Raw genomic sequence first — 15,210 nt, forward strand, 5'->3', positions numbered from 1 at the left:
TACAAATTGAAGGTCTGTGGCAATCCTGTGTTGTCTGATTACGGTTAACATTTTTTAGCAGTAATGTATATTTTAAATTAAGGTGTTTTTTTTTTTTTCTTTTTTTTGGCAGTACACGGGCCTCTCACTGCTGTGGCCTCTCCCGTTGCAGAGCACAGGCTCCGGACGTGCAGGCCCAGCAGCCACAGCCCATGGGCCCAGCCGCTCCACAGCATGTGGGATCCTCCTGGACCAGGGCACAAACCCGTGTCCCCTGCATTGGCAGGCGGACTCTCAACCACTGCGCCACCAGGGAAGCCCAAGGTATGTATTTTTTTAAATACATAATGCTATTGCACACTTAACAGACTACAGTGCAGTGTAAACATAACTTCTATATGCACTGGGAAACCAAACAATTCATGTGACTCACTTTATTGTGATATTCGCTTTTTTGCAATGGTCTGGAACCAAACCTACAATATCTCCAAGGGACATCTATAGAACTTTCCCAAAGAAGACATACAGATGGGCAATGGGTACATGAAAAGGTACTTAATATAACTAATCACTAGGAAAATGCAAATCAAAATCACAATATGATATCATCTCATACCTGTTAGAATGACTATTAACAAAAAGACAAGAAATAAGTGTTGGCTAGGATGTGGAGAAAAGGGAACCCTTTTGTACTATCGATGGGAATGTAAATTGGTAAAGACTCTATGGAAAACGATATGGAGGTTTCTTAAAAAATTAAAAACAGAACTACCAGATGATCCAGTAATTCCACTTCTGGGTATTTATCCAAAGGAAATAAAATCACTATCCTGAAAAGATATATGTACCTCCATGTTTGTTTCCACATTATTTACAATAGGTAAGACATGGAAATAATCTAAGTGTCCATTGATGGGTGAATGGATAAAGGAAATCTAGTATACAGTATATACAATGGAATATTATTCAGCCATAAAAAGAAGGAAATGCTGCCATTTGCAACAATGGATGGACTTTGAGAGCATTATGCTAAGTGAAATAAGTGAGACTGAGAAAGACAAATAACACATGATCTCACTTAGATGTGGAATCTTAAAAAAAAAAAGACAAACTCATAGATACAAAGACTGAGGCAGGGATAGGGGAGGGGTGGGCAAAGTGGGTAAAGGGGGTCAAATGGTACAAATTTCCAGTTATAAAATAAGTCCTGAGGATGTAATATATTGCATGGTGACTATAGTTAATAATACTGTATTTTATATTTGAAAGTTGCTAAGAGAGTAGTAGATCTTAAAATTTCTCATCACAAGAAAAACAGTTTGTGTGTGGCGAAGGATATTAGCTAGACCTACTGTGGTGATCATTTCACAAAATACAGGTAGCCTCCGCTTTTTAAGAGTTTGCTTTGCACGACTTCACTTTTATGAACGACCTACATCTGTACTTTTCTTCACTAACCAAAAGAAATCCAAAGCATATTTTTACTATTACAAAAAAAGGTAATTGTGTCTTGCTTTACACCATTTCAGCTTACCAAAGGTTTCATAGGAATGCTCTCTTTTCAGATAGCAGGGGAAACCTGTATACATATATTGAACCATTATGTTGTATACCTCAAATTAATATAATGATATATGTCAATTTTATCTCAAAAAGAAAAAAAGAAACAAAAATAGGTTAGTTCACCCTGTAATCCTAATCCTCCTTCTTTGACTACTAGCAGCTAGAAAATCAGTTGTATCACCCACTGTGCTGCTGTGAAACAAAACTAAACACCTGTCCCCAAGAAATCTAGCAGTAGGAATTGACATGTTTAGGTACTACAGCTTCAGGCTCCCTTACTTCTGGGATTCCAAACTCTGAATCTCCCTTCTTGGCTGCCCTCTTGTCTATCAGAAGCCAGACAATACAGCTGTCCACATGGCTGTGCAGCAATGCCAAGAGGAAGGGCACACTGGGAAAAATCCTGAAAACTCATCAAGGCAATATCACCTGGGTTGTTTGCAATGTTCCTATTTCTACATGCATTTCTTAAATTAAAAGAAATGATCTCTTCTTGTTTAAATAACAGTTATTTAACACTGTGACTTTTGCTTTCTACAAATGACTAAGAGGGAAAATAAACTCACATGCTGCACAGGGCAGGGAACCAACAAGTTAAAAATAAGACTAGGACTAAAGCTCTCAAACACTATGCAGATATTTGAAGAAGAGAACCCTGAAGTTTAACAGAGACCCACTAGAAACTGTGGGTCCACAGGCATGAAGTTTCTTTAATGTGTTTTTGTATCAGTGAATCCAGCTAACTCCAGTTATCACCACAGCTGGCTGTTCATACTGTGGCACTGAATGAATAAGATCTGGTGAGGGATTCTGCTGACCTAAGTTTGCCCCATCCTCCAGCAAGGATGTCACAGAGGGTCCAATGATTCTGATCTCCCTACTTCCTCCAACTCTTCTCTGCTTTTTCTCAAATTCCTGATACAACTGTCAAACACCCTATTCTTTGACAGTTATTCCTTGGATGTTGTTGTGCAAAAAAACAAGAGGATATGGTTTTGAATTTAGCTGATGGTACAGTATGGTAACACCCAGCCAGTGTTTGAATATCCAGATGTAGGAAAAAAGGGAATCCTGCAACAGGTTAAATGGGGATACTATGCTTCTTAGTGTCTTGAGATGAGTAATCAAAAAGTGGATATTTTTCTTTTTCCCAAACAGAATGGGATGAAAAGGAACCATACAGTGTTGTTAACTTTGCGTAACTAAACCAAACATTTAAAAAATTATGTTCAGTAGAATATTAGTGTTCTTGAGATACTAATAAAAAACAAAGACAAACTCACAGTGGTCGAAGTGACATTCTTTCAAAAAATTTTAATATAAATGTAAAAAAAATAAACATATTAAGTCATTTTTCATGTCATTTTGAAATAGTCTCTGAGATACTCCTGTGTCATAAACACACATAAAAATACTTTTTTAAAAAAAATCCAAATACATATTTTTAACTCATGAACCCTGATTGCTATTCAATAAATAAAATTATCTTTTTAAGTTTAGATAAAAAAGAATAATCAGAAAGAATTCAGCCTATAAAATATTAAATAGACATATTTCTAGTAATTAAAACAATTTAGGCTATTGTAAGAATAGACTAAATAAGGTTAATGGAAAAGAATAAGCCATCCAGTAATTGAGGCAGATTGATAGGGATTGAATTTGGAAGATGGTAAATGCGACAGTAAAGGTTAGATACTAGTTAATTTCCCAACACCATTTATTGAACAGTTAATTTGGGCAAACACTCATTTTGATCCCTACCTCACACCAATGTAATTCCACCTAGAATATGCAAAGATTTACATATAGAAAAATAAAAACTATATGCATTCTAGAAGATACTGGGAATGAATATACTCTTGGGGTAGAAGGGGCCTTTTTTACATATAACAAAGTTTAAGATGCCATCAAAGTCTTACAGACAGAAAAGATCTTACAGTAACTTGAGCCAGTGATAGAGAACACAAGCTGAAATACAATCTCCCAGAATAAAGAGAAATGTGATCTTATAGCAGTTTGTGAAAAATAATGAAAGGTATGTATGAAAACAATGGCAATAGTTATTTCGTGGAAGAACAAATAAAGAACAAAGAAACAAACAGGAAACGTATAATATACTCAAAGATAGCGTTCCCAAATAAAGATCTGAGTTAACAGAACAAAAGCACAGACAGAATTGTTAAAAACCCATAAAGGAATGTGTCTAAGGTCATATAGCTAACTACTGATGGAGCTGGACTTTGAATCCAGACTTGCCTCATTCCCAAATCCATATTCTTTCTTATTTTCATATGTGTCAATCAGCCAGCAAAAAGAAATCCTTCTACACGCAATGCAGTACCCTGAACTGAATCCTAAATCAGAAAGGACACATTATTGCAAAAACTGGTGAAATTCCAAAAAAATCTGGAACTTAGTTAATAGTTATGTGCCAATGTTAATTCTTCAGTTTCTATAATTACACCATAGTTACGTAAGTACTAACACTAGAAACCTGGTTAAAGAGTATGCAGGTGTGCGACTTCATGGAAGTCTAAAATTGTTCCAAAATAAACAGTGTGTTAAAAAAATAAAAGAAATCTCTCAAAAATGATGCTTTGGGTACTACCTTAAAAACTTATAAGTAGAAAGATTTATTGTATAGTCAAATTTTTAAAAGGCCATGTTTTGCATTAAAGACTTTGATTATAACAGGTTCACTGATGATCGTTAAAATAATTATCTGCTTCAATTATATAGCATTTGGAAAATACTTACATAACTTTTTCCATACATATAATTTTTCCTTTCATGTGGGTAAAACAGCATACTGTAAATATTATTCTTTAAAAGCATAAGGTGATCTGGTTGTGATGAACTGCTTTCCATTTCTGCTAAAAATGTGACAAAAGTTCTGGGCTCATAACAGCAGGAATTAAATTTAGAGGCTTAATAGAACTGCCTGATTTTAGGAGCTGTCAGATATTGAAAGAATCAGGCCTTCAGAAATAAATGAATCCTAGGAGCAGAAAAGCTGAAGCATATAATTAAGTTGAAAATTCAGGGTGGGGGATGACTAGGTAAGGAAAGAGGGGAAAACATACCAAGAAGGAGGGAGAAAAAAGCAAAATAAAGGACATGAATAAAAATCAGGGTTTAGGTGTCTCTAAAGAATTGAGATGTGATCAATTATGGAATTGGGGGAAACAGTCGTATGAATAGTAGTAAATCAGATGGCATCTGGGCACTCACTAAAAGCTTTCCAATGGATCCTGTCACTCAGCATGAGCCAGAGATCTCTGGGGACCTTGATGACATACTCCTCTGCCCCTACCACTTCTCTGAATTATCTCCTACTGTTCAGCCTCTCCCTCATGCCCTCCAGCCATCCTGTTTCTCAGGCAGGCAACCCGGGCCCTTGAACTTGCCCACCTCCCCACCAGGAATGCTAACCCCCGCTGGAACTGTCATCATGGTTCACTCCTTCTCCTCCTCAACGTCCCTCTAATACTAACTTTTCAGTGATTTACTACTAAGAACACTCACACTGACTCCCTAGCATCCCATTTTCCGCTACCCTGATCTTATTTTCTCATAGCTGCCTCCACCATATGACAGTAATTCCGTCAAACATCTGTCTCTCCAATGCCTAGAAGGTAAGCTCTCAGATGTTCGCCTGTTTTTTCCACTGATGCTTCTCCAATGCCTAGAATAGCGCTGGGTAGGGTTAGGGTTAGGTGCTCCATTACTTATGTGTTAAATCAGTCAATACACAAATGTGATTTTTCATTAACATTATTTAAAGATGAGTAACAAAACACTGGTAACTTTTCCAAAGTTGGTTTTTGAGCAACCAGAATCACTTTTTGTTTGCCACTGTTTTCTGGGTATTTTCTACACTGAACAATAACTTCTATAATGTTTTTGTTTTGTTTTGTATTGTTTTTTTTTGTGGTACGTGGACCTCTCACTGTTGTGGCCTCTCCCGTTGCGGAGCACAGGCTCCGGACACGGAGGCCCAGCGGCCATGGCTCACGGGCCCATCCGCTCCGCGGCACATGGGATCTTCCCGGACCGGGGCACGAACCTGCGTCCCCTGCATCGGCAGGCAGACTCTCAACCGCTGCGCCACCAGGGAAGCCCTCTATGACGTTTTAAATGGGGGTTTCATTTAATGAAAAACTCGACAGTTATCTGTCTGAGATGATTTTAACTCAGGCTCATTCAATGTCAGAATCAGAAAGATACATTCTTTAGGGGCCTGTTCTTATGAACTGAAATAACATTTAGTTATTACCAGAAAAATCTTCCCATTATTGAAGCTTTACATGAACAAACGCTCATTCGCAGGACTGCGAATCATACAATCCCAAGTCCCTCATTTTAAGGATGAAGGAACAGACCTAGAAAAGCTGTCACTTCTTCACCTTCACTTTGAACACAGGTGATGAAGTGTTGAACAGGAGCTAGCTAGCCCGAACAAAGATGGAAACATTACAGAATGGCCTAGCTCAGAAACATTCTGCAATGCAATAAAAGTGCAGATTGAACATTTTCAGTTCGCCATTTAACTAAACCTTCATTTTCTTCAACTTATTCCCATGTCATTGCTCAAAGATGCTTGCGAGCAGCTTCATCGTATTGTTGGAACAGTCAAGATTCTCTTTGCCTTAAGATCACTAGCAGAGCAAACAACATGATCACCAAGTATTTTAGCATGCTCAAGGGCCACGGAACCTTCCAGAATCCACTCAACATTCAACCTTTTGTTCCAGCCCTCTGCCTTCCCTCTTGAGAGAGGTTCAAGGCCAGCTTATTTTACAAATTTCTTACACTTTTCAGCAGATGAATTGTCAATTAACTCTCATGAAATCAAATGGAAGCAGCTTTCAGGATCTGAAAATGTGTGGCTTCTCTTTTCAAAAAAAAGCACTAGCTGAAAAGTTGCAATGCGTGCCATTGCTTTGTTATACGTTTGTAAAAAATCTGATGTCATATTTTTTTCTCAGAGATAACAGCAGCAGTTAACCCACACAAGTCCATTCCCCAGGTCCCCCGACAGCCATCTCTGATATTAGAGGGGCACACAGGCAGATACTTTGGCAAAGAAAGTCTACAAGATGAAGTTGCTACAGCCCAGAACAACCATATTGATTTTTAGTACAATTCAAACCACAAGGAAACATCAGTTTCCTAAATGGCACACACTGAAATGGACAGGGAGATTACACCACAAAGAGTGGAGAGAAGGAAGAGGATAAAAGACAATTCCATTAGCAAACAGCTGAGTGTTCTTTTAGGCTGTTTATTTTTCAGGTTCAAAGAACTGAGAGGCTTGAATTAAGTTGCACTGTCCTTATCTGAAAAACCTGAAAGCACTCCTTTACCGACATTGTGCTCACAGCTGGAAGCCTGGGTATCCAGTAGACCTTCAGGAAATAAAGCCGTACAACCCTTTGAACATTTGAACATCCTCCTTAAAGGTCAAAGAGTTCTTTTTCCCAATTAATATTTCCCGCTCTCTCAGCAAATGGCAGATCTGTTTAAACTGCATTATAAACATATTATTTACCAATACAGCATTCAGTTTGCTACAAGCAAATATTTTCCTTTGAAATCCTTAATGAGACAAAAATGCCTTTCAAGCCAGAGACCTCGGAAGGGAGGTTGGGAATCAGGACAGATCAGCTGGGACTTACCATGGCCCCCTCACTTCTTCTTTGGGCAACTTCTCTCTGCAGTCGGGCCACAGCCAACTTCTCCCTGGAGAAGCAAAAGCACATGATTAGTTGACCATCCTTCTTAAGGCAGAGGTACACTGGCCTGACTTCAAAACATTCTTCTGAGGTCTCCAGAGAAATCCCTTCCTTGGTTTAGCTCACTTCCTCCACTAAACTTTCTATAAATATTTAAAGTGATTGGTCATGAGTGCATTGTTTTCACTGTGTGTCATGAAAGAGATCTTTTGCCTTGGATTTTATAATAGCCAAATGAATGCTCAATGCCAACTCAGAGGTTCATATATCATTTGTAAATAAATTTTCTGTGGCTAAAATATTTCAGTTGTTCTTTCTGTATCAATTTTGCTCATAAATAGTTTTCATTATTCTTATTTATTTTGTTACCCTGTGCTGATACTGAATTTAATAAAGCAAACAAAATGTAACTCTGTACCATTCTTGAAATAAAAATAGAAAATCCTTTGCTGGCTTGCTACATAACAGGCATGGGGCTGAGCGTTTTACCTGATCTCATGTGAGCCTGAAAACAACCCTATAATAGGTTTTATTATCCCTATTTCATAGATGTGGAAACTGAGGCTAAGAGAGGCTGAATAACATATGGAGCCCCCAGCTGGTAAGTAGTGATATTACAATCAAACTTTAGGTTCTCCTTAGTTCAAAACCTAAATAAAAATTCTGCATGTCATTTTTCAGGGTCTAGGAAATACGAAAATATGGAATTGAAAGTCAAATTATTTAAGTATTCTTTAGTTCACAACAGGGTTCATTTTGTGTCCTTTATAATTGCAATTCTCATTTCACTTACAAAAAAACTCTAATATTCACCAAAATTTTAAGACTACTTTTGTAAAGTGACAGATATCTTCATTTTGGCCAGCTTTTCAATTATTCTTAAAATAGTTGAGAGACGAAGTAGGTATAAGTGAACTCTTCCAGTAATTCTCAAATCTTAGTTCTAGCAAGAATTTTCTCTGAAATCCTCTACCACTATCGGGGTGTGAAGCTATTTCATCCCTCAGCCCACCCTCTACACAGGATTCAGCTACATGCAGAGAGGAAGCAACCTGAATTCCGGAGGAGGGAGAGGATTTCTCCCCTTCTAACTGCTTGTGTGTTTGAAATGCCCAAGACTATCAAGAAGGCATGTACTGGGTTGGCCAAGAAGTTCGTTTGGGTTTTTGAGTAAGATGTTACACAAAACCCGAACGAACTTTCTGGCCAACCCAATATTTTAGTTTGGTTAAAGTGGAGTAGCTTTTTAGTAGGAATAGTTCTCTCTCTGAAGAAATACCTAAAGACAGACTAGAAGGAGGAAAACTAGAATCAGGAGACTTTTGGGGTATACAAGTTTTGGGAGCCTAGAGCAGGACCTGTGCTTATACGCTATGAGAGGGGCAAAACGGTAAGCAGGAGGAAGCCAGAGAGAGATGGGGTCACGTGCCTCTTTTTGAGGTAAGCAAGGCAGAGAGCCTACACGTGTTCTCTGACACAAGTTCCGATGAGCAGATGAAAAGACAGAGGGAAGAGAAGAATGCGACACACTTCTGGCTTAATATGAAAACTAAACACATGGTAAATACTCATGAGGACAAAAAAAAAATAGAGAAGATCATACGTTATATTCTATGACTCAGTAAGTCCACTCTGAGGTATAAACTCAACAGAAACTCATATATATGTTCACTAAAAGGCATGTGCTAGAATGTTTATAGGAGGACTACTTGTAATAATCTTAAACTGAAAATGCACACACCCATTAACAGTAGGATGGATAAACCTGAACATAGTTATGCGTTGAAATACCATAAACTATTGAGAATGAATAATCAAGACCTCATCAAAACAATACCATTGAGTGAAATAAGCAAATGCAGAATAGTATATATTTTATGACCTCATTTATGAAAGTTCAAAGATGGCATAACTCCTACCTAGTTTGATAAGGTGAGAAAAAGAAATTAAAGACACAAATAACAAAAAGGAAGAGGTAAAATTGTTTATGCTCACAGATGACATAATTTTCTAACCAGAAAATCCTAAGGAATTTACAAAACAACAATATACCTAATAATTTAGCAAAGTCACAGGATGCAAGTCAATATACAAAAATCAATTATGTTTTTACGTATTAGCATCACACAATTGGAAAATTAAGTTTAAAGAATCTGTAATACATAAAATACTTAGGGAATAAATGTAATAAAAGACTTAAACTGCTACATAGGAACCACAAAACACTGCTTAGAACAATTAAAGGAGATTTTATACATACACATAAACACATACACACACCACATTCATGGATTGAAAGGTTTACTATTAGACTGTCAAAATTTTTACCAAAATAATCTATAAATTATTTCTCACTGGGATGTATAACTCCATAAAACTAAATAAAGAGAACCCAGAAGCTACTCTGGTACTAAGGATGATAATTAAGTTAATATAACAATACCTGAATTCATTGTTTTCTCTGTATACTGAATACGGAGACATTTAACTTCTAGTCTAAACTCTAATCCACATTGTCTTATATTTTCCTTGACTGTTTATTTAGTATATCTCTAAATAAGCCCATAAGTTCCTCCTTGACCACAAGGGTGGCAGCCAAAATTGCTGATTGATGCATTTTTGCACGTGGTCAGTTGTGGTGTAGTTGGTGTAGTGTGGTGTAGCTGTGGTATAGCACTGTACCAGCTGCTGCCCTGAATGCTGAGATCACATTTAGTCCATCTCTATAACACCTACTAAGGGCCATTTAGTAGAAACAAAATAAATGTTTGCGATTTGCTGAGTGAGGAATCAGACACAGAATCTAATACCAATTTGCCTAGCATGATAGAATTTCTAATAACTACCAATTTGCATTTATGAGTACACAACACACACACACGCATACACAATGATTCCCATAGGGCACCTTCTGGTTCTAGTTGGCCACAAAAGCTTTTTACACACATTTTAAAATTATGATAAGCACAGCTTCCATGGACTACCAGGTAAATATCTGAGTAAGCATCAACAAAGTAAATTCCTACATAAGAACATTGAATGAGGGGATAATAGTACAGCAGTTCTCGTATATTTGGGCCACAGGACCGGTTTGCATTCTGAAAAGTTATTGAGGACTCAAAAGAGCTCGTTGACATGCGTTATAGCTACTGATGTTGACCAGAAGACTTCCTGTTCAAGTAGGTTACGTTCATAGATATTTACCATATATAAATGAAAACAGGTAGTTTTAAAAAATATTTACCTATAAATTCGTTAAAAATTAATAAACCCATGGTAACATAAGTAAAACGTTTTTATGAAAAATATTATATTCCAAAACAAGAATAAATTTCATAAGAAGAGTGACACTGCTTTAAAATTTTGCAAATATATCTTTAACATCTTTATCCTTAAAATAGATTTCCTTTATCACACTATTAAGAAATACCACATGGTATAGGTGCTTGTCAAATCTTATTCAGTTCAATTTGAAAGAAAACTCCAATGGTTTTAGCCATCACATAGTTTTTAAGAAGGAAAATATTAACAAATCATAAAATTTTGTAGTCTGCCCACACATTTTATTTTTTGGCCTTCAATAAAGTCTGAATGAACCAACATAGAAAACCAACATCTCAGAAGTGGTAGCACATTAGCCACTTGATTTGATGAAACAGAGAGTAAAATATGTAAAACTAGAAACGTCAACTTTACTTTTGACCTACCACCACGTAAGCAGAGACGTGCCCGACTTCAAACAGCCATGTGGAAATGTGTGACACAAACGTGGAGAATCTCAGAGTAGTCTGGATCACAGGAAAGATAATCCCCAACCCTAACCCTGCTCTCTGGTCATCCTAATTTACAAATTAGAAAATCGCTTTAGTCTACTTTATGGGATCTACTCTCATTCAAAGCAGCCTGGTGGTGAAGGACAGTTTGCATGACCAACAAATACAAATGCCTCTTTAGGTCCATGCTCTGTAATTGTTCTAAATCATTTATTCAGGAAATGCAACATATATAATGTCATGGAGCAAAGACTGCTAAGCATTCCAAATAACAGCCCAGGGTTTTCTACAGGGTGGGTGGGCAAGACCGGTGCCAGTTAAGTTCCACTACAGGAAGGGTACCACAATTTTAGGTAGTAGGAGCTATTTTATATAGTAGGCCTCTGAATCATACTGGCTTTGAAAAGAGGGTTTCAAGGCGAAAACACACCAAAAAGGTTCTTTCTTGAGGTCCAATACTTTGTATCTCCCAAATCTTTCAAGTTTTTGGTATTCCATGTGTGTGCAGTTTATGTCAGCAGTTTTTCTTAGTAGGAATTGTATTTTTTTTTTTTTTTTTTTTTGTGGTACGCGGGCCTCTCACTGTTGTGGCCTCTCCGGTTGCGGAGCACAGGCTCCGGATGCACAGGCTCAGCGGCCACGGCTCACGGGCCCAGCTGCTCCGCAGTATGTGGGATCTTCCCGGACCGGGGCACGAACCCGCGTCCCCTGCATCGGCAGGCGGATTCTCGACCACTGCGCCACCAGGGAAGCCCGGAATTGTATTTTTTTGTGTGTGAAAGAAGAATTGTCATTCTTTATTAAAATTAAGTAAGTAATGGAGTTGTTGAATGGGTGAAATTACCTATGATTAAATTCTTAGGATTTCCAGATGTTAATATTTCTGGGCTCAAATTATGAACTTAAATGGGTCTTTTTTTTTTTTTTTTTTACAGTAATCTCATCTGCCCTTGGGTTTAGTAGTCCCTTGGCAAACCATATCTTCAAACCCCCATGGTTCCAATATAAGTGTGAAACCAACTGGGATCATCATCTTTTTTATGCAAATTCGGGGTTCTTAAAAACAGCTCTGTGTAAAAATTAAGGAATCCTTGCCTTGCATGCTACCCAAGGCAAATTAAACACACTCCTAAATACTTGTGTTCCTATTTGAAGGTCTTCGCTCATCTGCTAAAAACTGACAACTGTGCTTTTGCAATACGTCTCTGTTTTGTTTTGTGTTTGTAGCAAAGCCAGTAGCTCATTATGAAGGGGATAGTGACTTTATGATTGCAAAACAAATGCCCAGAGATGTTTTATCAAGAGCTGTGGACCCTAACTTACAGAACAGGGATAAAAGAAGGATATAAAGAATAAACACACAATAAAACAAAAGTGATGACAACACTTAACTTCTCATTCAGTTAAATGCAAAGAGAATCTTTCCCTCCAAGAAGGATGAAACAGAGCTACGTTTTTGTTCAGTTTTATGCACAAATGGCGAATTAGTCCCAGGTTTCTAAATCCTTCAGTGCCGCCGCAGACAATCTCAACTAAAGATCATAATAAACAACAACAAAGTTATTTATGTGAACCATGGATCTTCAGAATACCACAGATACATCTGCAAGTTAAGCCCATGGGAAGACTGCCTACGATGATACCAACAGGATGCTGGCATTTGTAAAAGCCAGAAAAGACCTGCAAGGTTTGGATGCTTAGGAAAATGTTCCCCAAGGGGTAAGCAGCTTTCTAAGGGGGACTGTATTCAGTTTGTGATGTGTGGAGACTTCCGAACAGCCATCTGTTGCAGGAGTGGGCAAGGCGGGCCTGTATGGAGACAAATCAGTGTTCTGTTGCCATTTTCAAGGAAGCCCTGCACCCATCCTGAATGGATAAGGATGACGCCAGTGTGCAAGCCCTGCTCCCCACCAGGCAGATGGTACCCCCGTGAGGCTGCCCTGGAGGAAGGGCCGCACTGGCACTCAGTGTGAGCGTGGAGAATTACCTCTACTCATTGTGAGTCTCATCACCCCAAACTGCTCTATACGCACAATGCATTTGAAGGGTGCAGATCGAAATGCACATCCAGCAAGCTGTCAATACAGTAAATACTCTGTGTTTTCATCAAATTGCCAGCTAATCTGTACAATTCCTACTTGACTCTTCTGGAAAAATAAAGCATAACAATGAAGCATGCTCTCATATGTATTTAAAAAGAAAAAAAAAACATTATGGGGCATCTTACAAACCCAAAGTCAATTTCCTTTACTGTGGGAAAGAGATTGGGATATTAAAGAATCTTCTAATATCCCCCCCAAACTGGACCTTCATGTTAGTTTTGGTCGTTAGGTTAAGCTCCTATATTCTAAAGTATTTAAAACTCAGTTATTTTTATGTATTATATAATATATATATCTATCTCTATTTTAATTTATTTGGAATATTCTGCTGATTATATACAGTAATCCAATGATGATGGAAAGTCTAATTCATTCAGAAAACACTCAAAGTGAGTTTCATGAGTTTACGCGAGGCCTGGCCCAGTACTAGGCGTGGGAAATAAAGAGAAATAAGATGGTTCTAAATTCAGAGAGCTTAGGGTCTAACAGACAGAAAGCATACCTAGGCACACCTGTGTCATAAGATGCACTAAGCATAACATGAGTGCTGGGTATTCAAAGTTGTATTCAAAGCTAGCTTTTAAAATAAATGTTAGGTAATGATTTTACCAAAAAATAGAAATCAAACTGCCTTTAAATGGGAAGGTGCATTCTCCTATTTCTAAGAAAGTTATTTTTGAAATTTCATGCTTTTTAGCAACAAGTCATATAGAAAAACAGGTCTGTTTCCACAAGTCTTTTAATTATAGAGAATCTCTATTATAGGTCTTGATTCCACTATTCCCTAAATTCCTTAAGTTTGGCAGGTGATGGTATTGGACTTCAGTTCAGTTCCAAGTTCTGCCCCTTTGGGTCATGGTTTTATCCAGGTCACTTTTCAGAGACACTAGACCGACTTCTTCAGTCTTTTCCATTCCAATACATCATATCACAATTTTAAAAGATAAGAGTAATGGTTAATATTTATTGAACAGTTAGTATGTCAAGCACGGTTCTATACACATGAAATATTTAAACCTCCAACAATCCCATGAGGTAGGTATTACTGTCATCTCCAGGACACACAGCAATGCTTCTCAAACTTTTTCAGAACCTTTTTACACTCTGAAAAAAAATCTTTGAGGACTCCAAAGAGCTTTTGTTTATGTGGGCTATATCTATCAATGTTCACAGTATTCAAAATGAAAACCAAGACTCTAAATATATATTAATTTACACGTATTTATATATAGTAAAATACAAATAATATATATAAAAATTTATTTGAAATAACAATAATAATTCCATTACAGGTAAACAACATACAATTATGAAATACAACTATAGATTCCAAAACAAAAATTAGTAACAAGAATGGCAGTGTTTTATAGTTTTGCTAATGTCTTTAATGTCTGGCTAACAAAAATGACATCTGGATTCCCATATCTACTTCTGTACTCAGGATGTTGCAATGTTAACATGTTGAAAAGCCTCTGGCAAACCACTGTATGCCCATGAGAGTGAAAAAGACAAATAACATCTTCGTACTCTTAGAAAAACAAGTTTTGACCTCTGAATTCTTGAAAAAGTCATAGGGCCCCTGAAGCCCCCCGTCCACAGTCTGAGCGCTGCTGATGTACAGTGACACCTATCTTCCACGGGGAAACTGAGGCTCAAGTAGGCTGGGAAACATGCCCACTATGCCTTAGCTGTTACATTTAAATTTAAATACAACCATGCATGTTTTTCCAAATCTTCTAAATAGATGAATACTTATTTAGTTAAAATCTCATTTGCTAGAACTTTTGCCTTTGTATTTATCATCACCTATTAACCACTGCCTCTACTGCTAGAGAAGGAATCATCAATTGAAACAGACTGGGACCTGGGACCTGGGACCCTTTGCTACAATGCTGGCACCTGGACAAACATCTTGTCTAGCAAAAAAATACAAAGAAACTAAAAGGGACTAAAAATGTGTGCATACGCAGATAGGGCAAATTATGGACAACAAGAGACCAAAAAACCCAACTGCCACTTCTGAAGAGCCAGGAGCAAAAGCAGGGTACTGGGCATGCC

The 15,210-nt window shown here is 37.6% G+C and overlaps 1 protein-coding gene across 8 annotated transcripts in view; it reads right to left on the reverse strand.

Moving 5' to 3' along the window:
• Positions 1–15,210, reverse strand: part of NCKAP5 (NCK associated protein 5) — a 1,012,185-nt gene that overhangs the window by 590,686 nt on the left and 406,289 nt on the right. For all 8 annotated transcript variants that reach the window (XM_067025888.1, XM_059055602.2, XM_059055601.2 and 5 more), the window contains one exon: positions 7,221–7,284. In XM_067025888.1, coding sequence (XP_066881989.1) covers positions 7,221–7,284 — 64 coding nt within the window. The remainder of the gene's footprint in view (positions 1–7,220; positions 7,285–15,210) is intronic.

This window comes from Kogia breviceps, chromosome 2, assembly GCF_026419965.1.
Source record: "Kogia breviceps isolate mKogBre1 chromosome 2, mKogBre1 haplotype 1, whole genome shotgun sequence".
NCBI classification, from domain to species: domain Eukaryota; kingdom Metazoa; phylum Chordata; class Mammalia; order Artiodactyla; family Physeteridae; genus Kogia; species Kogia breviceps.